Genomic DNA, 22,052 nt, shown 5'->3' with positions numbered 1-22,052 from the left:
TGCCCAAAGGCCACCTGTGGATGCAGAGCTCTGGAGGTGGCTCCCTGTTGGGAGGCAGCAGAACTTTCAGTGCACAACAGGAAGGCAGAGCTCGGGGCGACTCCCTGAGCCCAACTGCAGCTGCACCGAGTATAAAATGAAAGAGAATTTGCATATCTGCCCATTTCACAGAGCCTGGGGCGGGGGATCGTGGTGTCTGTGCACCTTGTGACATCAGAAACCTCGGCTGCAGCGCAGGACCTCAGTGGAGAAATCCCTGAGCAAGAACATGAAGCTCCTTCCCCTGCTCACAGCTGCGTCCTGCCTCACGCCCCCGGGGCCCTCTCTCTTTGTACGGCAAGTGATGAAGTTTTTTTTCCAGATCACATGAGCCAGGATGAAGGGGGAAAATCCTGCCAGGAGCAGAGATGGGCTGCAACTTGAACCTGACCGAGGGGAGACACACAGCAGTGCCTGGAGAGCTATATAAGAACGTGCCAGGAACAGGAGCAAACATTTTCTCAGGTGAAGGACTCGCATGAATCAGCCATGAATGTGAATGAAGACACTGATTCCAGGAGGCTTGGAGCCACTAACAAAGTCTGTTTGTATTTCATCATCGCCACCCTGGGTGTGTTGCTTGTCTTTGCCTTGGCCACCATCATGATCCTGGTCGTCCAGAGGACGGTAAGAGATTGATTCTCTTCTCTCTTCTCTTCTCTTCTCTTCTCTTCTCTTCTCTTCTCTTCTCTTCTCTTCTCTTCTCTTCTCTTCTCTTCTCTTCTCTTCTCTTCTCTTCTCTTCTCTTCTCTTCTCTTCTCTTCCCTTCCCTTCCCTTCCCTTCCCTTCCCTTCCCTTCCCTTCCCTTCCCTTCCCTTCCCTTCCCTTCCCTTCCCTTCCCTTCCCTTCCCTTCCCTTCCCTTCCCTTCCCTTCCCTTCCCTTCCCTTCCCTTCCCTTCCCTTCCCTTCCCTTCCCTTCCCTTCCCTTCCCCATTCTGTGGCCAGAAGAACAGTTCCTCCCTCTGTTATAAATGCACACACACATGAATTAGGGGAAAGATGAAACACAGACAAAACAACTTCAGGAAAAGAGAACCTTCCTCCATAGACACCATTTATTCTTGGCACACAGTTCCTACTCTGTAAATGGAAAGAAAAGGCTCCTGACCAAGGAACCAAGCAGCCTCTGTCCCACCTGCTTTGGTGTGTGTCTCCTGCTGGTTCTTTGGAGAAGAACCTCAGTGTTTGAGAAGGTCTGGTCTGGTTCTCTGAAATGGATTTCAGCAGGGCACATGCTCAGCTCTGTGACACCCTGTGGGGCTGATGTCGTGAGGCAGAGCTGTCCCAAAGCACCCAGACCAGTGCTGGGGGCCAAGGAGCTCCCTCGTGCCCCTGTCCCTTCACTCCTGCCTTGGGTGTGATTTTTAATGCACAGCCAGAGTTGTAGAAAGGATATCAGTGACACAAGGTCACACACAAACAACTCTTCCCTCTACCAACAGTCACTTCTTAAAATAAAATATTGCTCTTGAATGGATCTGGGGTTGATGGGGAACCAGTGACAGCCAGAGTGGAGATGGATGGTTGTGAGGATAAAAAGTGAATTTCTGACCTTGTAAGGGCATTACCATCAACTTCACCAAGGTAAAATGCCAGGTTAGAAGTTTTATAGTCTCTGAAATCTTATTGCAAAAATCAGAGTGCTGAGGTACCCCCACTACTGTTCACAGAGGGAAAGCTCCAGCACAGAGCTGCTGGAGGAACTGGCCATGGAAAACAAAATATGATCCTTTGACTCAATATTTTCTCTTGCTAAATTTACCCTGTGCAATCTGTGTGCCCGTGTATGCACATTACCCAGAAATTAAACCAGGAAGGCTTGACTGATACTCCTCCAAGAGAGGAATCATTTACCTGTAATCAGTGTTCTCCCAAAAGAGAAGCACTTTGAGGACAGTTAACATGAGACATGGGGCTTTTTAAGTGAGAAATAGTGGGCTATCAGGGGAGATCTTTAAAATAACAGTCTAGGTAATTACAGACTTTCCACAGCTTTGCTGTATAATGAGGCTTTCATTTGTACTGATTATGGAAGCAAGCATTAAATCACCTCTCCATCAGGATAAAGCAGTTACAGGAGTTGCCAGAGGAACAAGATTGCTGAAAGAGCCAAGGTTTTGACTTAAAAGAGTAATGACACCATTGCAGCTGCTTTGAAAACAAGCTTGGCTGAAGGAGGAAATACGAAGCTGAGGGGTGTGAGGAACAAATAAAATCAAGCAGCAATTTTACACTCTGAGGAGAATTTGGCAGTGAAACCCAGATTGTGTTTTGCTCTCAGGGAGCTCAGAAGCAGAACAGCCACCCTCATCTGTGCCTGGTCCTGAAGTCCCAGAGCAGAGAAGAAGGGTTGGTTCTGTGGGACAGGTTCCACAGGGAGCTCCAAAACCACCTCAGCTCTGGCTGCACTCTCAGAGGGAAGTTGGGCTTAGGATATTTGGGGAATCTGAGCATCTCCAGCCCTGACTGGGGAGCTGCTGTAGGGACCAGAGCACCACCAGCTGACTTCATTATTTTCTTTATAACTGACAAAAGGACCAATATTTTGTGTCATCATCTCCTTGGGGCAATGAGGTTTTCCCTCCAGATGTTGCCAGCTGGATTGTGTGTATGAGTTCAGGGGTAACTTCACACCCTGCTCGCCCTTTTATTTATATTTATATTTATGCTTTTTCCTCCTCACCCTTTTATTTCCCTCTGTTCCAAGGGGTCTTTGGGGGTCACAATGCAATGGTTGGACCTTTGGGTGCCACAGCTTTAAGAGAATTGTGGCAACAAAATCAAACTGTCCCTGCCCCCATCACAGGCTGCCTTTTGATGAATTCATAATTGCCTAATTTAAGTTGAAGGAAGACAGACTGGAAAAGGAAAATCAAACTCTGCAGAAACCAGGCATTTGCAACCCCCACAATCTAAGTGCTCCAAAGAAGGGAAACACAACATGAAAGGCTGAATGAAAAAGGCAACTATGATTCAAAGCTGCTTCTCTGAATCCTACAGCACCTCTAACAGAGATTATCACACCTCCCCACTTTCCAGCACCCCAAGAAATTTCCTTTACGCCTTGTTTTTCAGAAGGGTGGCACAGCACGTTAGTGCCATCGCTGGGAAGGGTCAATTTTAGAGCTAAATTCTGGTTTTTTTGGAACTATTTCCAGTGCTGAAGTCAGTTCATTCCTTCAGCTTTAATCTGCAGAACCACTTGGCTTCAGGCCATTGTTGATCTTTCACAAGTGACTCAATTTTCCTCTGGAATGAGCACAGTCTCTGTAAGGTGGTCTGGAGCCATCTGTTTTCTTCTTTACACTGTTCATAAGTGCGTTAAACCCTCCACCCTTGTGCCTGCTGGATATATGTGTATATACCCACCTCTGGAGATGTTTGTGTGCACAGAGAGAGACATGGCAAACCAGTGACTCACAATGGGACAGGAAGGGCTGGAAAATGTCATTTTAAGGCACACAGACCCTCACAAGTCTGATGCTGTACAGAAAAGTTCATCAGACACCTGGGCCTCCCATTAACAAATTGTGTGGATGTCCTGAGTCCATGGTCTGAGTAAGTCCATCACTGCTCTGGATTTTGTAGACTTTATCTATTGAACTTCTAAACTTTGAGGGGAAAACCTTTTATCAGCAGTGTGGCAAATACTAAAGGTCAGAGCAGGTTTTTCTATTTGCTGATCTGCTCTTTTATGCTGTTAAGAACCTTTAGAAGTAGATTTGTGAATGACTCATCCAGCAGCCAGCACAGTTCTGCACTATTTATTGGGTTTTTATGTCTCCTAAAAACTCATTTTGGCCCTGGGTGCCCCCTCTTGTGGCAACCCTGACAGACAGGAAAATAAAATAAAATTTTAAAATAAAATTAAATTAAAATACTGAAAATTCCTCTAAAAGCAGAATTTTCATTCATTGAGCACTACAGGAAATCCAGGGAGGCATTTTAGGAGAAAACTGCCCTGGCCCAGCTCTTGCTGTGGATGTTGCTTTGGTCAGCACAGGAAAAACTGATTTTTACCATGTTTCCGGTGAGGCTCATTATCAGAACAGGGACAGTGGGGCCGTGCTCTGCTTTCTGCTCTTCTCATGTTCAGCTTCAACCTTTGCCGCCTGGCACCTCAGGAGGAAGTGCCCTCAACATCTTCTTCCCCAGCCACAGCTGGGTCATAGACTAAATCCCAGAATCATTGAAAAGCCCTCCAAAATCATCAAATCCAACCTGTTCCCTGTAGGAGTGTTGGGGGATAGGATGGTCAGGATGGACGGAGATGAGAGATCTCTGGAGCCAGGTCTGGAACTTGGGGTTTATTGCAAAGGGCCTGGGTGCAGGGCCCTGCTGGGAGCTGCCAAACACAGCTCAGAGCAGGCCTGAGAGAAGAGAGAGGGAGAGAGAATGAGAGGGTGAGAGAGTAAAAGGGGTAAGAGAGTAAAAAGAGTAAGAGAATAAAAGGGTAAGAGAGCGAGGTTCCCATTACAATACAATAAATCATCTTCTGTGTTGAATATTCTGATTCTCACTAACCAATCTTGTCCAAGATACAAATCCTATAGCATTTACATACAGCCTATAAGAATCATTACATTACCACACTGTGCTACATTTTAAACCCTAAAAACTATTCTTTGGGCCGCTTCTGCCAAGCTGCAGAGTCTGCTCTGACCCTGGAGCCTGTCTGCAAGCCGAGGGTGTTGTTCCATCAAAAGGGGATCACCTTCAGCTGGGCACACCATTGTTTTCCAGTTGTTCAGTAACTGAGGGATCTCAAAGCTTGCTTTCCTTTCTATCTTGCTTATAGTTTCCATATTCTCAAAATCTTTTGCCAGACAATCATATTTATAAGGCCTTCCTGTTCCATCTTCCCCAACAGTTCCCAATCCCCTCTTGTCCCCAGCCCAGAGCTCTGACACCTCCATGGATGGGCACTCCAAACCTCCTCGGGCAGTGCCAAGGCCTGAGCCCCCTTTCCATGGGGAAATTCCTGCTGAAATCATGGTGGTGAGAGGCTGAGCAGAAACACGGGAGAGCCTTGGGGCTTCTTTTAGAATGGAAGCATTTCCTTTGAGGGCAGGGGACCAAAGAGCTCCTGCCCACAGAGCTGCCATGAGGAGCTGCTCCAGGAAAGCCCAGGCCCATTATGGTCACTGGTTTGGGGGAATTTCCTTGGATTTCTAGAGTAGATAATGACTTCACAGAATCCCAGAGTAGTTTGGGTTGGAAGGGATCTTAAAGCTCATCCCATCCCACCCCTGCCATGGCAGGGACACCTCCCACTGTCCCAGGCTGCTCCCAGCCCTGCCCAGCCTGGCCTTGGGCACTGCCAGGGATCCAGGGGCAGCCACAGCTGCTCTGGGCACCCTGTGCCAGGGCCTGCCCACCCTCACAGGGGTCAGAGGTGTCTGGTTCAATGAATATTCACTGTTGTGACCCAGGAATTTAGAATGACCCTTTGTTCTGCCTCAGCTTGAGAAAGCTTCTTGTAAAATGATTAAGAGAAAGAAGAAATAAATCACTTTCACTGGCACCTGATTGTCATTTTCACTAATAAAGCAAACTCAAAATGTTCTGCTTGCTGAGGAAAGACTGAGCTCTTTCATCACCAGCCCCCAGATCGCTCCAGACAGAGTGAAATTTGTTGTCTTGAATTTTTTCTTAGCTGGCACTGTGGAATTTAATCTGTTTCGGCTCTTCCTGTGTGCCTCTTTGCATTCCAAATGACAGCATTACATGTGATATTCTTGCTGCTGGAAAAGAAAGAAATAACACCAGTAATATCTCAAAGGAAGTCCTAAAGGTTTATTTCAGTATCTACTCAATTGTCACTAAAATAAATTGCTTTGCTATGTGCTGGGAGCCTTCCCAGGTGAGAACACAATGCCTTTAGTCCATTTTAATTTTGTTTTTATGCCCTAAATTTAGAGCAGGCTCTGAGCCACCAGCAAGGCAAACACCTCCCTGGCTGCCTGATTTCATTGAGTGCAATCTCACTGGGGGCAGAGCCCCCTTTTTCTGTCACCTGAAATATCCTGAATTCTCCACAGAGAGCAGGAATGTTCAGATATTGCAGTGAACAGCAACACTTCCCTGTGCCCTGAGTGTGTGTGAGACAACAGCCCAGGGCAGGGGCAAGGGAAGGAGCTGAGAGGTGCTGGCAGAGATCCCCGGTGGTGTTTTCAGCCCAAACCCTCCTCAGTTTAATATTTGGTGGTACCTGATGAGATCCATGAGAGCTCCCAAGGGAGAATGTTGTGTCAGGGCCAAAAAGCTTTGAAATCTCCATTTTTTCAAATTCCATCTCTGGGTTCCTGTTCTGCTGCTGCCCAGCACCTCCCTGCCCAGCTTAGGAAGGTCACCTGGAGAAATATTGGCTCAGCAGGTGACTCTGCCCTGCCTTACACAGGTGTGGGGAGAGAAAATGAACAAATTACACATCTCCAAATTCCTGGAGAATCACAGAATCATCCAAACTGGGAAAGAGCCCAAAGATCAGTGAGTCCAACCATTAACTTGTTACTGCCCAGTCCCCTGGGAGCAGCTCTGCCACCACTGCAGGACACAGAATTTGGCACCAGACCAAAGGATAACAACTCTGTGCTGGGAACAGATGCAGCTCCACACTCACTGCTGTTCAAAACGTGGCCACATGAAGACAAAATCTAATTAAAAACCTTCCTAAACATTTAAGATTAGTACATTAAGTACCACAAACAGACCCAACACAGCTTTTCTCCTTGTCCAACCAGTTTCCTCCTCCCCACACCACCCATTATCCACTTCTCACACAGAAATGAGGTGTTTAACACCACTGTGGATGAAGCTGTTCCTACCACAGCAGGAGGTATCAGATGTTGTCTTAAAGCTTGTAGAGCTTCCCAAATTTCTCCTTCCTGGATGTCCTGATGGGTCAGTGAACAGAGAGGTGCTCAGGTGGGTCACTGACAGGGCTCAAGGAGCAGCTGGGAGAGGTTTTAGGTCTATGGTTTAATTTTAGGTAAACTAGGAGCAGGGAGAAGGACTTGATCCTAATGGATCCCTTCCAATGTGCTAAGCTGGACCTGGCCTGATTAGCCTGCACAATTAGCCCAGGTAATTAGCAGCCAGGTAAGAGGAGCTGGTTCAGCCCAGCCTGAGCAGAGTCCACTCTCTGTTGCTGAAATCCCTGTGGGATCACCCAGGGTGACACTGAAGGGATGGGACACACAGTGAGGAACTGGGAATAAATAAGAGGGATTCAATTTTCTTCATGGTGGAAAAAGCGCCTTCTTTATTCACAGAACTCCTGTTTATACAGTTTTACAGACCTCATGTGTGACTCCCATTGGTCAGGAGCTTTCTTGCAAATCACTTTATTGGTCAGTAACAAGCTGTTATCCTGTATGGATTGGTCACTCAAACCCCTGGTGTATATGTACAGGAAAAGTTCTTTGTACAGATAGTTTTCATTTTGCTAACTAACAGTATATAAACTTTGTATTATATTTATTATTTATATTTATATATTAAATATATAAAATATATTATATACACAAATCTATATTTATACTGATATATGTATTATCTATTATACTTATTATATATTTATATTTTATATATAAATATATATTTATTTACATATTTATTATATATTTATGTTTTATATATATAAAGTATATAAAGTTTATGCAGGTGTAAGTCGGTTTTTACCCAGGAATAGATTGTTATGTTAATGAACTGCTCACACCAGGATTGCTTTCACATGGGAACTTACACAGTGCCAGCTTGACTTAGAAGAAATGGCAGTCCAGCCAGAGCAAGCCTAATTTTATATGGCATTTCTTTATAATTTTTGATTTTATGAGGCTCTTTTTTTCTTTATAATTTTTGATTTTATGAGGCTTTTCCTTATATTTTTTCTTATAACAGGCCTGATTTTATGAGGCTTTACTTTACAATTTTTCTTATAACCTTGCTGCAACAAGGAGCTCCTGTGCTCCTGTGCTCTCCTCAGCTGTTGGGAGAACATTTTGCCCCTTGAGGGCATTTATGAGGTGCCAGGATCTCTGGGGTGTGTGTCTGGGTGACAGGAAGGTGTCATCAGAGGGAATTCTGCTGCATTTCACCCCTGGAGCTGGTTTTCTGGGAATTTCTCATGTCATGCTGACTGAGGAGAATTTCCTGTGCCATTTTCACCCTTGGTTTTACACCTCAGCAAGAATTAGGAGGAAAGGTGAGGTAGGACATCACTGTCATGCTCAGACCTGTTTGGGGCTTTGATGAACTTTCCCAGCACTTGGCTCTCCAGGTTGTCCAGTCCCTGAAAGACACACAGAGGGATTTTTGGGATTTGTCCCTCTGCAACAGTCCCAACAGAACCCACAAAATTTTCTTACTGCACTGAAAAAATCTGGCTGTGTCAAAAATGTCGATTTTCCATGTTAGAAAAAAACCAGAAATGTTTCAGATCCACAGTTGCACACACAAGATGGATATTTCTCATTCCCAGAATATTCCATCTCTACTCTTTCTTCTCTTTCAGGAAGCTGATCCTGCCATGGAGGGCATCAAAAACCCCATCAGGACAGGTAAGACCCTGAAAGAACACAGGCAATTTGTCATATCTCTAATGTAAATATTGCCCAAGGGCACAAATAAGTCAATTGTGCACATCTTAACATCTTCAATAAAGGCTCCTTTGATGAAGAGCTAAAGTGGTGGGGGGAAAATGAAAACAAGAAAAAAGCTTTCAATTTACTCAGTACATCTGGGTGAGTGTATGGCTGGGGAAATAACAAATATTTCTGAATGTGCCCTGGGGTGTCTGTTCCAAAGAGCTTTTTGCCAGGAGACGTGAACATCACTCTGATTTTAAGGTCTTATTTTAAGTGCTGGCTTTTGCAAAACTGTGTAAAGTCCTCATCTTCACGAGGCAGGGGTAAAAATGTGTTTGACATATTCCAAAAGAGCTCCTGGTTTGAGGGGAAAAGAGAAGGGAATGGACGGGTTGAAAATGGACAAGGAGAGACCAGAAGCAAAAGGAACAAATCAAGGAATTGGAACAGACAGAGTGTGAGCACAGGGAGCCTGAAATAAGAAAATCTGTCTAGTAGAGACAATTTACCAAGGTTCTGCTTTGCCTTAGCTGAATCAGGAGCACTGTTCATGTCACTGGCACTGTTCATGTCATTGACACTGCGACATGAGCCTCTCATGGCTCTCAGCACCAATATCTGACTCCTTGCAAAGGCACCAACTTATTTATATATTTATATAAAATTATATATATATAATTGTATTTCAGCTCAAGCAACTCGTGCAGCTGTTTTTGCTCCTCACCAGCAGCTGCCAGGTGCCAGGCAGGAGCAGTGTGCTCTCCCCAGGAATGGCCAGGATGCTTTTTCATCAGCCAGAACATTTCTGTCTTTAGGTCCATACCAATCCCAGGCAGCCTCCTGCTCTGAATTTCTGAATTCTGCTTCTCTGAATTTCCCAATTCTGCTGCTCAGTGTGAGATAATGCATTAGTGAGGGACCAAAGGGGGCTGCTGGTGAGAGCCCACCCCAGGAGGAGCTGCTGAAAGTTGGTTTTAGTGCATTGAGATGCTCTCCCAGCCCATCAGTCTCTGTTGGAGGGTAACAGAGCATTCAAATGGGAGCAAATTGTCAGGGCTTTTTATTTTTCTCTTAAAATGCATAAAGCAGAGCTTAGTAATTATCAGCAGAGAGATGGGGAAGACGTTGAGGTGATCAAAGAATCCAATTTTATTGTGGGAGACAAATGTTTATATACTATTTTAGGGAGACTAGTAATGCTTTACTACAATGATTGGGTTAAAGATCACATAAACAAATTTATACATTTGAAACATCTCTTGCTTGCAGAAGTCTGATGTAATTTTCATTTTCTGGTAAACCAGTCTGAATCTTCTTGCATTTTGAATCCTCAGAGTTCTGTTTGCTCTTGCCAAGGCATTTTGTTTGTCAAACCTCTTCTGCGAATAAGGTCCAAAGTACTCTCTGTTTTGTGTACCCCAACAATTAATTAATAAACCTAATTTTACTGAGGGCCCCTCACAGGGAGCTCTGTCAGCTGCTGGAACCAAGCAGGGATTGTGGCAACTGCTGCCAGGTCCCACCCAGAGACAGGAGAAGGAGAAACATTCAGGAGAGGGACTGAGCTGAGGCTGGAGTTGCTGTGGATTCAGATTTGGATCCATTCTGCCTCCCAGGCAGCCCAGATGGAAACTGGGTGTGGTTTGTAGCCATCAACCAGGACTCCTGCCTTGTTAAAATGGGCAAGGGAGGGAAAAACCAGTATCACTGGCCGGGTTCTGTGTACAAATCACAAACAGGACAGGGCTGCTGGGGAACGTGCCTTGAGCTGTTTTATTTTCCAGCATCAGTCTCATTACACGATTATGACAATGGGAAGATGCCAGCAGCTCACAATCCGGGCAGCAGGCCAAGAACTTAATGTTACAAGTTACTTTATAAGTTTTTTGACCAATCACACAAAACAAAAGCACACTGACAGTAGTTCTATCCAATCACTAAAGGCACACGTACCTTTGGTTAAAACAATGCTTGCGTATTTCAAATACAATACCTGCTTGTAAGCCTTAAAACAGAACACACAGAGCTCCATTATTAAGCTTCAACCTTCCTAATATCTTGCTAGATAAACTTTTCTGTAGCTTAGAGACTTATTCTAGACAACCATTAATACACAGATCATTGTTCTATTTGTCTTTGCTTTTCTAAAGTTTAAATACTTTTTCTGCTGACCAATCTCATGGCTGCTGCTTAGCTCTAATCACAGTTCTGCTGCCTCTGGGGCTGCCTCTTGCAGCTTTCCCAAAACTCTCTGATTTCGTGGATTCCCACAACCAGCACTGCCCAGCTGGGTGCTCAGGCTGGCTCCAGCCCTGTGGCAGTGCCAGCACCTCAGGGATGCTCTGGGGGACACAGCCCCAGCCCTGGAGGTGTTGCAGGCCAGGCTGGACAGGGCTTGGAGCAACCTGGGATAGTGGGAGGTGCCCATGGATGAGCTTTAAGTAAAGTTCCTCCCAGTCCAAACCATTCCATGATCCTGTGACACAACAATTCTGTGCTGGGTCCAGCTGAGGTCACTCAGGCAGAGACCTCACTGAGCAGCAGCCCAGCCCCAGCCACAACAGGGATTAATTGTGTCTTATTAAAGCAGGGAAATGCCATAGTTTCATTTCAATCCCCAATGAGATTATGTTCTATTGTTAGCTAAACACCAGTGGGCACTAAAGCAGATTTATGGGAGTTTTCCAGCCCTGACTCAGCTGTCAGGCCCCAATGGATGGGCTGCAGGAACCCACAGGCACAGGCTGAGAGGGATGCAATGTCAGCTCATTAAATGTTTGTGAAAAATGGGATCAGTCTCCTCCAACGCTCTGTGCCACTGTCTGTGCAGTACCTGAGCAACAGGGGGGAGGAATGAAATCCATCACCAAGTGTTTGTGAAATGTTCTTTCTGTGGAAGCATTTCTCTGCAGAAACTCATCCCCATTTCACAAATAACAAATCATCCATTAGTGTGGATCTGAGGGGTGTTGTTAAGTTCATTTTTTAGAAGGAAAATGAACTCACAGACAAATTGATGACCTGGAAAGGTACAGCCCTCATCATCTCCTTGCTGGCCTCTTTGAGCCTCATTTCACTGGGAATTGTGTAATCTGGGCTGATGGCTTTTCTTGTTATTTCAGCTGCAAAAATTTGGAATCAAAATATCTTCTCATTTACAAAAGGGGAAAAAATAAAACCCTGCAGATACAAATGAACACACACACACACAATTTATAGGTATTTTTCTCTGACACTCGACAAACCAGGAAAAGAAATCCAGCACCCTGCTTTCAGTTTTAATGGGAAATTTTTTCCCAAAAAAATGTGGCTCTGAGAAATTAATAAAATACAGGTGACAGTCTCAAACCTGCTGCTGTAGAGAAAATCAGGCTGAAGCCAATGAGCCAAGGAGCCTTTCCAGATCTGCAGCCGTGTCTCAGAGGGCAGTTTGGCCTTCTGCAGCCAAATGTGATCCCAACACTGTGAGAAGCAGCTGAGGGAGCTGGGAAAAGGAGAAAAGGCCTGTATCAAGGGTAAAGTGCCAGGAGGACCAGGAGAATCATTTCATGTCTCCTTCCTGGGCACTGCTGGGGCACCTTAGGGGCTGTCTCCAGCCCTGGACCCTCCTGGCCAGGGGGACCCTGAGGGTCTGGAGCCCCAGGAGAGGCTGAGGGAGCTGGGAAGGGGCTCAGCCTGGAGCAAAGGAGGCTCAGGGGGCCCTTGTGGCTCTGCACAGCTCCTGACAGGAGGGGACAGCCGGGGGTTTGGGCTGTGCTCCAGGGAACAGGGACAGGAGCAGAGGGAATGATCTCAAGGTGGGCCAGGGCAGCTCAGGGTGGACACAGCAGGAATTTCCCCATGGAAAACGTTAAACATCAGAGGGGGCTGTCCAGGGAGGTTTGGAGTCCCCATCCCTGGAGGTGTCCCAGGAAGGGCTGGAGGTGGCACTGAGTGCTCTGGGCTGGGGACAAGGTGGGGATTGGGCACAGGTGGAACTAGATGATGTGGAAACCTTTTCCCACCTAAATGATCCTGGGGTTCTAAACTGGCTGCTGTTTTATTCATGGCAGCCACAAAAGCAGAGTGTGTTTTCCCTCACCTGGCTGATTCCCTAATCCAGCAGATCTGGCTCAGCTGAGCCAGAAAGGCTCAGGGCAAGCTCCAGATGAGCCAGAGACATCCTGACCACATCCCTGCCATCCCTGCTCTGCTCCAGGGAACAGGGACAGGAGCAGAGGGAATGGCCTCAGGCTGGGCTCAGGGTGGGCATCAGCAGGAATTTCCCCATGGAAAGGGCGATTAAACATTGGCAGGGGCTGCCCAGGGAGGTTTGGAGTGCCCATCCCTGGAGGTGTCCCAGGAAGGGCTGGAGGTGGCACTGAGTGCTCTGGGCTGGGGATGAGGTGGGAACAAGGCACAGCTTGGATTTGATGATCTTGGAAGTCTTTCCCGACCTCGATGACCCTGTGATTGTGTGATGACAATGCAGTGCATCAGACACCCATCCCACAGCAGTGGCTTCATTAGAAATGGATATTTCACACTAAGCCAAAAAAGTTTTTCCCTTGTCAGCCTCAGTCCAGGCAGGTGCCTGGGTGCATAAATGTGACCCAGAGCAGTTGTGTTTCTCAGGTTGAAAAACCCTGGGCAAGCCTGGACTTGTAAATGATAGAAAGAGTGCAGAGGCCTCCTGCAGGCCAGCATCAGGGGAAATGCACGCCCACAGCCAAGGGTGGGCTGTGGGCATCACAACTGGGCTGATGGGCATTGCTCAGAGTGCTCAGGGGTGGCTCTGCCCTTTCTCCAGCACTTAAAACACAAGCTATAGGTGAATATATATAAATATATATGTGTGAGTAAATATAAATATATATGAATATACACACATATTTATATATATATTTTTCTATACTTTATTTTTTTATTTATTTTTTATTTTCTATACTTTATTTTTCTATATATTTTTCTATTTATCTATATATTTATACTTATATTTATGCTTATATCTATATATCTATATTTATATATCTGTATTTAAATTTATATCTATATTTATACTTTATTTTTCTATATATTTTTCTATTTATCTATTTATTTATACTTATATTTGTGTTTATATCTATATCTATCTATATCTATATCTATATCTATATCTATATCTATATCTATATCTATATCTATATCTATATCTATCTATATCTATTTATATCTATATTTATATATAGATATGAATAACTCATGTGTGTGACCTTTGTTACACTAGCAAGCAAGCAGAGATTTGAAGAGTTTTAACCTAAAATTCCACAGGTCTGGCAGTACTCAGGTGTGCAGTGAGGAATTCATCAGAGGTTCTTCCTAAATTTGGTGGGGGAAAAAAGGGATATTCCTTTAATTTCTGGTTTTGGAGGGAAATTTGGCAGCTGAGTTCAGTCCCCTTCAGGCCTGAGTGGCAGCTCTGGAGGTCCAAAGGCTCTCGGTGTGTGTGTGACAGGCACAGCCCAGAGCTCTGACACAGAGCCCAGCAGGGGATGTCACCCAGCTGTCACTTGTCACAGCATCACAGGGTGGACCAGTCCTTTGGCTGCTTTGCAGGGCACTGAACTGGCAGGAGAGAGTTAAAATTAGACACAGGGACTTCAGGGAGTGGCTGCTGAGAAATAAAAATTAGGCAAATTCAGCTAACTCTGGCACGCTGACAGAGATGTGTGACATCACCTTGCCTAATTCCATAAGCACTTAAATCCACGGGGGTTACAGAGGAATCAAAAGCTGTTTGTTGCCTGCTTTTACTTCTTTACCTCTCAGAATAATTCAGGGTTTTGCCCTGCTCCTGTGCCAGCCAGAGGTGATGCCACCTCCTTGGCAGTGGCATGTCACCCAGGGATGGCTGGGAGCAGGACAAGCCTCAGGAACCACCCTCGAGGGGCTTTCCATGCCTGGGTAGCAGCACCCTCCATGCTGACAGAGCCACTTTCAGCTCGTGGTTTCAGTGCCCTTTGCTGGTGCTCCTCCAGACCCATCTCAGGGGTGGGGAAACTGAGGCAGCCAGCAGAGAGAACTTCCCCAGCACAGCCACATCCTCTGGGACCTGTCTGACAGCAGCCCTTGTGTCCTCATGTCCCTGAGCCCTCCTGGCTGGACATGGTGCTGCTGTGCTTTGATGCTCTGAGAGAACCCCAGGGGTTCATTTTGTACCTCAGGGTGAAATTCTGGTGTTTCACTGGAACTGCAGCTTCTCTGAGCTCCATTTCCCAGCCCCATTTCACAGTCCTGTTTCACAGTCCCGTTTCCCAGCCCCATCTCTCAGCCCCATCTCTCAGTCCCATTTCCCTCTCTCTTGGAGAGCAGTGTGCTCCTGCTCACCACAAAAATCTTTAAACTACTGAAATCAGATAAATATCACATTTCCCAGTCCCATCTCCCAGTCCCATTTTCCAGCCCCATCTCCCAGTCCCTTTTCCCTGTCCCTTTTCCCAGTTCCATTTCCCAGTTCCATTTCCCAGTCCCATTTCCCAGCCCTTCTTCCCAGTCCCATCTCACAGCCCCATTTCCCAGCCCCTTTTCCCAGTCCCATTTTATCCCCATTTTTTCTCAGTGGGGAAAAGCTGCATGGACCTCCTGGAAACAGCCAGGCTGTTTTCCTTGGAGCTGCATCCTTTGGATGCCCATCCTCCCATAAAAAGGGTAAAAAGAGTCAAAAATAAGTGATCTCCTGATAACTTTTTTAGGGTTTCCCCCTGAGACCCCTCCCTAACCCAGCAGATTTCCTTAAAGCAGAAGATCTGCAGTGCCTGTTCCTCACAGCACACAGTGAAACCCAAACCAGTGTGCTCTCCTCGCTCCTCAGCCACAGATGTAGCTTTGTTTTTCCTCCTCTCGCAGTATTTTTAAGCCCATCTAATCCCATTGACTGCAGAGGGATTAGCTCTGATTTACACCATGACTCGTGCAGAGCCAATTAGGCCATGTGAGCACATCCATCGATCAGTCCTGAAGGGAATTTCAACCTTCCTTTGGCTTGAGCTGAAATGTTTCAGATAACAGAATTAACTTGAGAAATAAAAGTAGAAAACAGTTATAAACTGCCTCAGCAGAGTGAGGACCAGACCTGTCTCTCTAAAACAATTTTTTTTTCCATAATTTCCTTTCTGACTAATGCAGCTGATGTCACCCACTTTAAACACAGTCACACCAAACTTGCTGACAGCAGTAAATGTTAAATACAGCTCTGGAAATGCACAGTGCAGCCATGTCAGAGAGGGGAGATCTCTGGAGAATCCATGGACACCCTGAACAGCTCAGGGCAGCTCTGGGCACTTTGTGGGCAGGCTCAGCCCTTGCCTTAGCACAGTTTGCAGGGCTGCTGCTGCTGCTGCAGCAGGGGATTTTCAGCCTTTGGAGGGTAAACCCCCTAAATGCCACTGAGTTTCTGTAAATTATCTCCCCCTTCCTGCACACACAGGAGTGTGAGTGGGCTCAGGGTGCTGATTGTGTTACCAGACTCTTGTTATCACCACAGCTGAAATAAGGGCCACAAGGGTTTCTGCCCATCCTAAGCCATATCTCCACATCTCTGCCTGTGCCCTCACTAAAACACCAAATTGACATGACTAACACCAGGAAAGCAGGTTTTGGTTTTTCTTTGGGGATTTCCAGAATGGTGAAGGGACTTTGGTACATAACTTACTCATTCTTGGAGAGCAGTGTGCTCCTGCTCACCACAAAAGTCTTTAAAATACTGAAATCAGATAAATATCACATTTTTTTCAAGATATCCAAAGTTTCTGTCTCCAGTGGAGTGTGCAAAGGGTGCGATACACAACACACCAACCCCCTTCAGTCAGGGGAACTTGGGTGTGGGACCAGCTTCTCCTGATTTGTCCATCTTTGTTATCAAAACTCCCTCAGAAATCAGGTCATGTAGATACAGCAAGGGTCTAGAGATTTAAATCTCTTATCATTACCCCAGTTTCAGAAATCCTATGAAACTTAAGATCCTTATCCCACTCTGCATATAAATAGAGCTCTTGTTAGAATCATTGAACCATAGAATATCCTGAGCTGGGAGGGACTGAAGGGATCATTCAGTGCCACCCTGTCCCTGCCCAGCCCCCCCAGCAGCCCCACCCTGGGCACCCCTGGCAGCGCTGCCCAAAGGCTCCTGGAGCTCTGGCAGCCTCGGGGCCGTGCCCATTCCCTGGGCAGCCTGGGCAGTGCCAGCACCCTCTGGGGGCAGAGCCTTGCCCTGAGCTCCAGCCTGAGCTGCCCTGGCCCAGCCCCAGCCGTGCCCTGGCTGCTGTCCCTGGCCCAGAGCAGAGATGGAGCTGCCCCGTGGGAGGAGCTGCAGCCCCGGGAGCTCTGCCCTCACTCTGCTCCAGCTGAACAACCCCAGAGCCCTCAGCTGCTCCTCACAGCCCCTCCAGACCCTTCCCCATCCCTGTGTCCCTCCTCTGGACACTCTCACACCTTTAGACCATTTTTCATTGTGACTCTCAAAAGTGCCCCCAGGGATTGAGGTGAGGCCACACCAGCACCAAGCAGAGTGGGACATGTGAGGATCATGACACACAACATGTAATGTCAGATTTTAGTAGGACTCAGTTTTCTGCACTAGCTGCTCCTTCAGAGACCCTTGTAGGACTGGGGACTGTGGTATCAGTTTTATAAACAGATTCACAGGAAAACTTCAGAGTTTTGTGTACCCAGGGAGAGGGAGTATTATTTTTAAAAGCTTTACTGAAATTCCTTCCTGCTTTATTCTTGGTGTTCAGCTGTGGAATGGAACACAGAAAATTCCCAGTTTTCCATCTGAGCTCCTGTGCACTTCCACAGCCAGAGAAGGGCCAGGAGATGTAAAGGAGAGCAAATGCAAAGAAAAATAACCATTCACCTATCAGGCTGCAGCACTGGGATGTGTACTGTTTTCCTGGATGGACACACCTTGTCTGTGTGTCCATCCACCTGTGGACCTAGGGGACAATTCTGTGTCATGCAGAATAAAGACAGAATAATCACAGAATCATTGACTGAATCCTAGAATGGTTTGGGTTTGAAAAGACCTTAAATGTCATCTCATCCCACCCCATGCCATGGGTAGGAAACCCTCCATTGTCCCAGGCTGCTCCAAGCCCTGTCCAGTCTGGCCTTGGGCACTGCCAGGGATGGATAATCAGTGCCATTAACTGAACATCCAGTGTGATGAGAGGAAGAAAAACAGAGAGGAGATGGAAGCCAGGAATATGGATGGAAAGGAGGGGAAATGCAAGGGGGAGAAGTGGGGAGCTATTGTAAATCAAAGACAACTCTGATGAAGGGGAGAGAGAATGATGCATCTGAGTCCATCATAAGAAGGCTAATTAATCACTTTATTATACTGTACTATATACATTTCATCTAAACTGAATCTGCCCTGCACTCACCCTTGCTCGCAACTGCTCACACTGCACTCATCATCTCTGATTCTCTCCTCACTGTCCCGTGACAGTCCCACACACACACCTGGCCCTGACAGGCCAAGGGAACCAAACAATCCTCACTGTGGGTAAACAATCTCCATATTGCATTCTGCTTTGGCACAACACAGGCTCAGCAAGCGAGACAAGAATTGTGTTTTCCTCCTTCTCTGCTTGTCTCACAGCTTCTCTCTGTTCAGAGGGCACGTGAATACCACAGGGAGCAGGGTCTGGGATGCAGGATCTGGATCACAGGGATGCGGTGCTGAGACACCGGGATGAAGTGTCGGGATGCGGGGAATGGGACAGTGGGATGCAGGGGATGGGACCCCGGGATGCGGCGCCAGGACTCGGCGGCTCCTCGGTGCTCTGCGGCCGCCTGCAGTGCCGGGCACGGCCGTGGGATGGAGCCGTCCCCGCGGCCGTGGGATGGAGCAATTCCCGCGGCCGTGGGACGGAGCAATACCTGCATCCCGTGGGATGGAGCCATCCCAGCGTGGCGTGGGATACAGCAGTTCCCGCATCCCGTGGGCGGGAACAGATCCCGCGGCTGTGGGATGGAGCAGTTCCCGTATCCCGTGGGACGGAGCAGCTCCCGTGGAACGGAGGAGTTCCCGTGTCCCCAGGGATGGAGCAGTTCCTGTGGGATAGAGCAGCTCCTGTATCCCGAGGGATGGAGCAGCTCCTGTATCCCGAGGGATGGAGCAGTTCCCGAGGGACGGAGACGTCCCCTCGGGGGCAGCCCCTGTTCCTCCCGGTCCCGGCGCTTTGGATTCGGGCCATTCCCGGGTCTCGGCCGCTGCCCCGGGCTCGGACCCGCGGCCTGGGGAGGGCTCGGGGTGTGCGGGGGGAGCGGGGCCGGCTCGGCCCCTCCAGCAGCCGCCTTCGGGTCCCTGGTGCCCAGAGCAGCTGTTGCTGCCCCTGCATCCCTGGCAATGCCCAAGGCCAGGCTGGGCAGGGCTGGGAGCAGCCTGGGACAGTGGGAGGTGTCCCTGCCATGGCAGGGTGGAACAGGATGAGCTTTAAGGTCCCTTCCATCCCAAAGCACTCGAGGATTTTATAAACATCCTAAAGTCCTGGTGAAATCCACATTTTAACCTTGAGAGAACAGAGCAACATTCCAAAAGCACCCGAAGAGCCATTTTCATCACTATGTCCCACTTAAATGTTTAAAAGCTTTTTGCAATTGCACCACAAAAATATCTTGGTTAAATAAAACTTACATGCACATAATTTCTGTTTCATAGAATCAGAGAATCCCAGACTGGTTTGGGACCTTAAAGCCCATCCCATCCCACCCCTGCCATGGCAGGGACACCTCCCACTGTCCCAGGCTGCTCCCAGCCCTGTCCAGCCTGGCCTTGGGCACTGCCAGGGATCCAGGGGCAGCCACAGCTGCTCTGGGCACCCTGAGCCAGGGCCTGCCCACCCTCACTGTAATTCCTCCTTGCATCTATTCCAAATACAGCCGCTTTTAATTGAAAACCATCACTTCTATTTTTAAGAAGCAGGGTAAGGAATTTAATTTTTCACGGCTGAGAGCTGCAGTCTGCCAGAGCTTTAGGTTGTTATAGATTTACCAGTTGAGTAACACTGCTCTGAATTCCCTGGGCAGATCAGATATCCTCAGCCAAAGAGTAAGAACCATGCTGAAAGTGGGGTGCCAAGTGCTGACTGCATTTTATTGTACCAAAAAATTAAAGAAAAGCTCAGAAGCGATGAGTTAATCTGTTGTTTTCTTCAGGTAACACCTTTGAAGACTATTTGAGGATCCTACAGAGTGTTCCAGCAGCCAATGGAACTGCTGCCTACATGAGAGGTCAGCGGGGAGTCCAGGGGGGAAGAGGGTTGGGAAAAGGAAATTTCAGAGCTGTCTGAAAAGCTGCTCATGTCGTTCACACTGGGTTTACTAGCAAATAGCCTTTTTGTCCAAAATGGCATTTTATAGGAAAAAATTCCTTGGCTTTCCTGGAATGTGATTGGTAAATCCCTATCTGATACTAGAAACTGTTATTTTACCTTGATATACATAAAAGGAAATAAAGATTCAACTTCTGCATACCCACAGAGGAAGGTACACCTCCATGAGCTGTCCAATCTCCATGAATATGGAAAGTACTTGAATGTACACCTCCATGAATTCCCTTCAAATGCCAAGTGGGGAAATAATGGAGATGAACACTCATGCATTTTACTGTCCTGAATTTCCCAAGGGCTGAGTAAATCCTTGGAATTTTTAGTGCCTCACCTCCATGTGTGAGCTCCCAGCTCTCTTTCCAGGGGTTTTCCTGCAGTTTCCAGCAGGAAACCATTGGGCAGGTGTCTCCTTTTAGCAGGAAACCCTGCTGGAGGTGTCCTAGGGATGAAGGGAGCTCGGTGGAGCTCAGAGCTAACACCCCTTTGCTCTCCCTGCAGTGTCCAGGACAGTGAACAGCTCCAAGCTGAGCCTGGCGGAGAAGGGGATCTGTGAGGGCATCAAGTGCCAGAGCCCAGAGCTGGTGATCAGGGAACACGGCCTCTACTTGATCTTCTGCAACTTGAACTTTCACTTTCCCAACTGCTCCAAGAGCCCCATTGACCTCAAGATCGATCTTCTGGTGAACGACAGGGTGGACAGGCAGACGTTGTCCACATTCTGTGCCTCAGAAACGTGCCAGGACGAGACTTTTAAGACCTTGCTCCAGATGCACTTGACACACCTGGACAAGGAGGACAAAATATCAGTGACACTGAACCATCCTGAGTTCCTGAATGACGTTTCTCTTCCCAATGAAAACGTTCTTGGGGTCTTGAAGTACAACGATGAGATGTGAGCAGATCCCTGACCTCCCACTGCTGCCCAGACCCTTCCTCTGAACACCAGCAGCCTGCTTTCACTAAACACCACCTTGGTTTAAATTTCACACCTCACCTCATCCCTAGGGGGAACAAGGAACTTTGTGAGTGTCCCAGAAAATCGTACACTGCAAGAGCCACAGCTGCCAGGTTACCTGGCCTGGTTCTGGGTGGGATTGTTGGACTATCCAGCACATAACCCACCAAGGGTTCTTCAAAATAATCTGTGCAAACACAGACAAAAACCCAGCCAGATCATGGCAAGAATTCCACAATACGGAGATTTTTAGGGCCATAAACTGCTGGCACATGTGCTCAGGACATGGGGAAATGTGTTTAACTCTATTTTATGGAGTAGTGTTTTAACCCAGTCTTTCCAAAAACCCAACAGTCAAAGCTTGTAGTCAAAGCTTTTCTTTACCACAGCCACACAGTGACAACTCTGGAGCAGATTCATTGTGCAACAGCAGAAATGATGAAATTATTGACTCTCGGGTGGATAGCTGAAACTCTGGGGCAGGACATAGAAGATTTGGGATTTACAGGATATTTCTGGGCTGCATTCTGCTATGGACTTTATGTCGTTTCTTTCAAGTGTCTTCCTTGTCACTATTTATCCATCTTTTCTATTTAAATATAAAGCTCTTTAGGACAGACTTTGTCTAAGCAGAGTGCTCAGCCTCTGTTTTTCCCTGGGGTTCTCAGACCTTTTTTACATTCAACATTAAAACAGCAATGGAGTTGCCAGTCTGGCAGATAGCAAAGTCCATCAGGATTCATTTTCCTCGGGTGCTGCCCTGCCAGTTTGGCACAAACCACACTGGGCTGGGAATCCTCCTCCAGCACTGCCTGGGAAGCCAGGGCTCCACACTTCCCCAAAGTCCACACTTTCCCAAACAGTTTCAGACTGGCCCTCAGCTGGGAGCTGGGATGTCTGAGCAGGCCAGGGGATGGGTGGTATTGGAGCTTCTTTGGATGCCTGGAATATTTAGAGAATTCAGGATAAAAGAAAACTCTCCAGCCCTCTTATTCCATGAATTGCAGTAACCCAGACATGTATTTCCAATTTCATTCTTACAGTGTGAGGAGGGAAGGGACCAAGATGTTCCCAAGCTGGTTCCAAGCTGGTTCAGTCCTTTCCTTTTCCCTTCATCTC

General features: G+C 47.2%; 1 protein-coding gene across 1 annotated transcript; it reads left to right on the top strand.

Annotated features, from left to right (window-relative positions):
* Window positions 1–260: 260 nt before the first annotated feature.
* Window positions 261–21,721, top strand: TNFSF8 (TNF superfamily member 8). Its single transcript, XM_005493857.3, has 4 exons — window positions 261–666; window positions 8,555–8,600; window positions 19,806–19,880; window positions 20,477–21,721. The coding sequence occupies exons 1-4, from the start codon at window positions 529–531 to the stop codon at window positions 20,872–20,874; spliced, it is 657 nt and encodes a 218-aa protein (XP_005493914.2). The 5' UTR covers window positions 261–528; the 3' UTR covers window positions 20,875–21,721.
* Window positions 21,722–22,052: the final 331 nt, after the last annotated feature.

Source organism: Zonotrichia albicollis, chromosome 21 (genome assembly GCF_047830755.1).
Source record: "Zonotrichia albicollis isolate bZonAlb1 chromosome 21, bZonAlb1.hap1, whole genome shotgun sequence".
Classification (NCBI taxonomy): Eukaryota; Metazoa; Chordata; class Aves; order Passeriformes; family Passerellidae; genus Zonotrichia; species Zonotrichia albicollis.
The sequence above is the reverse complement of the archived record's forward strand: the minus strand, read 5'-3'. Positions and strand labels throughout refer to the sequence as shown.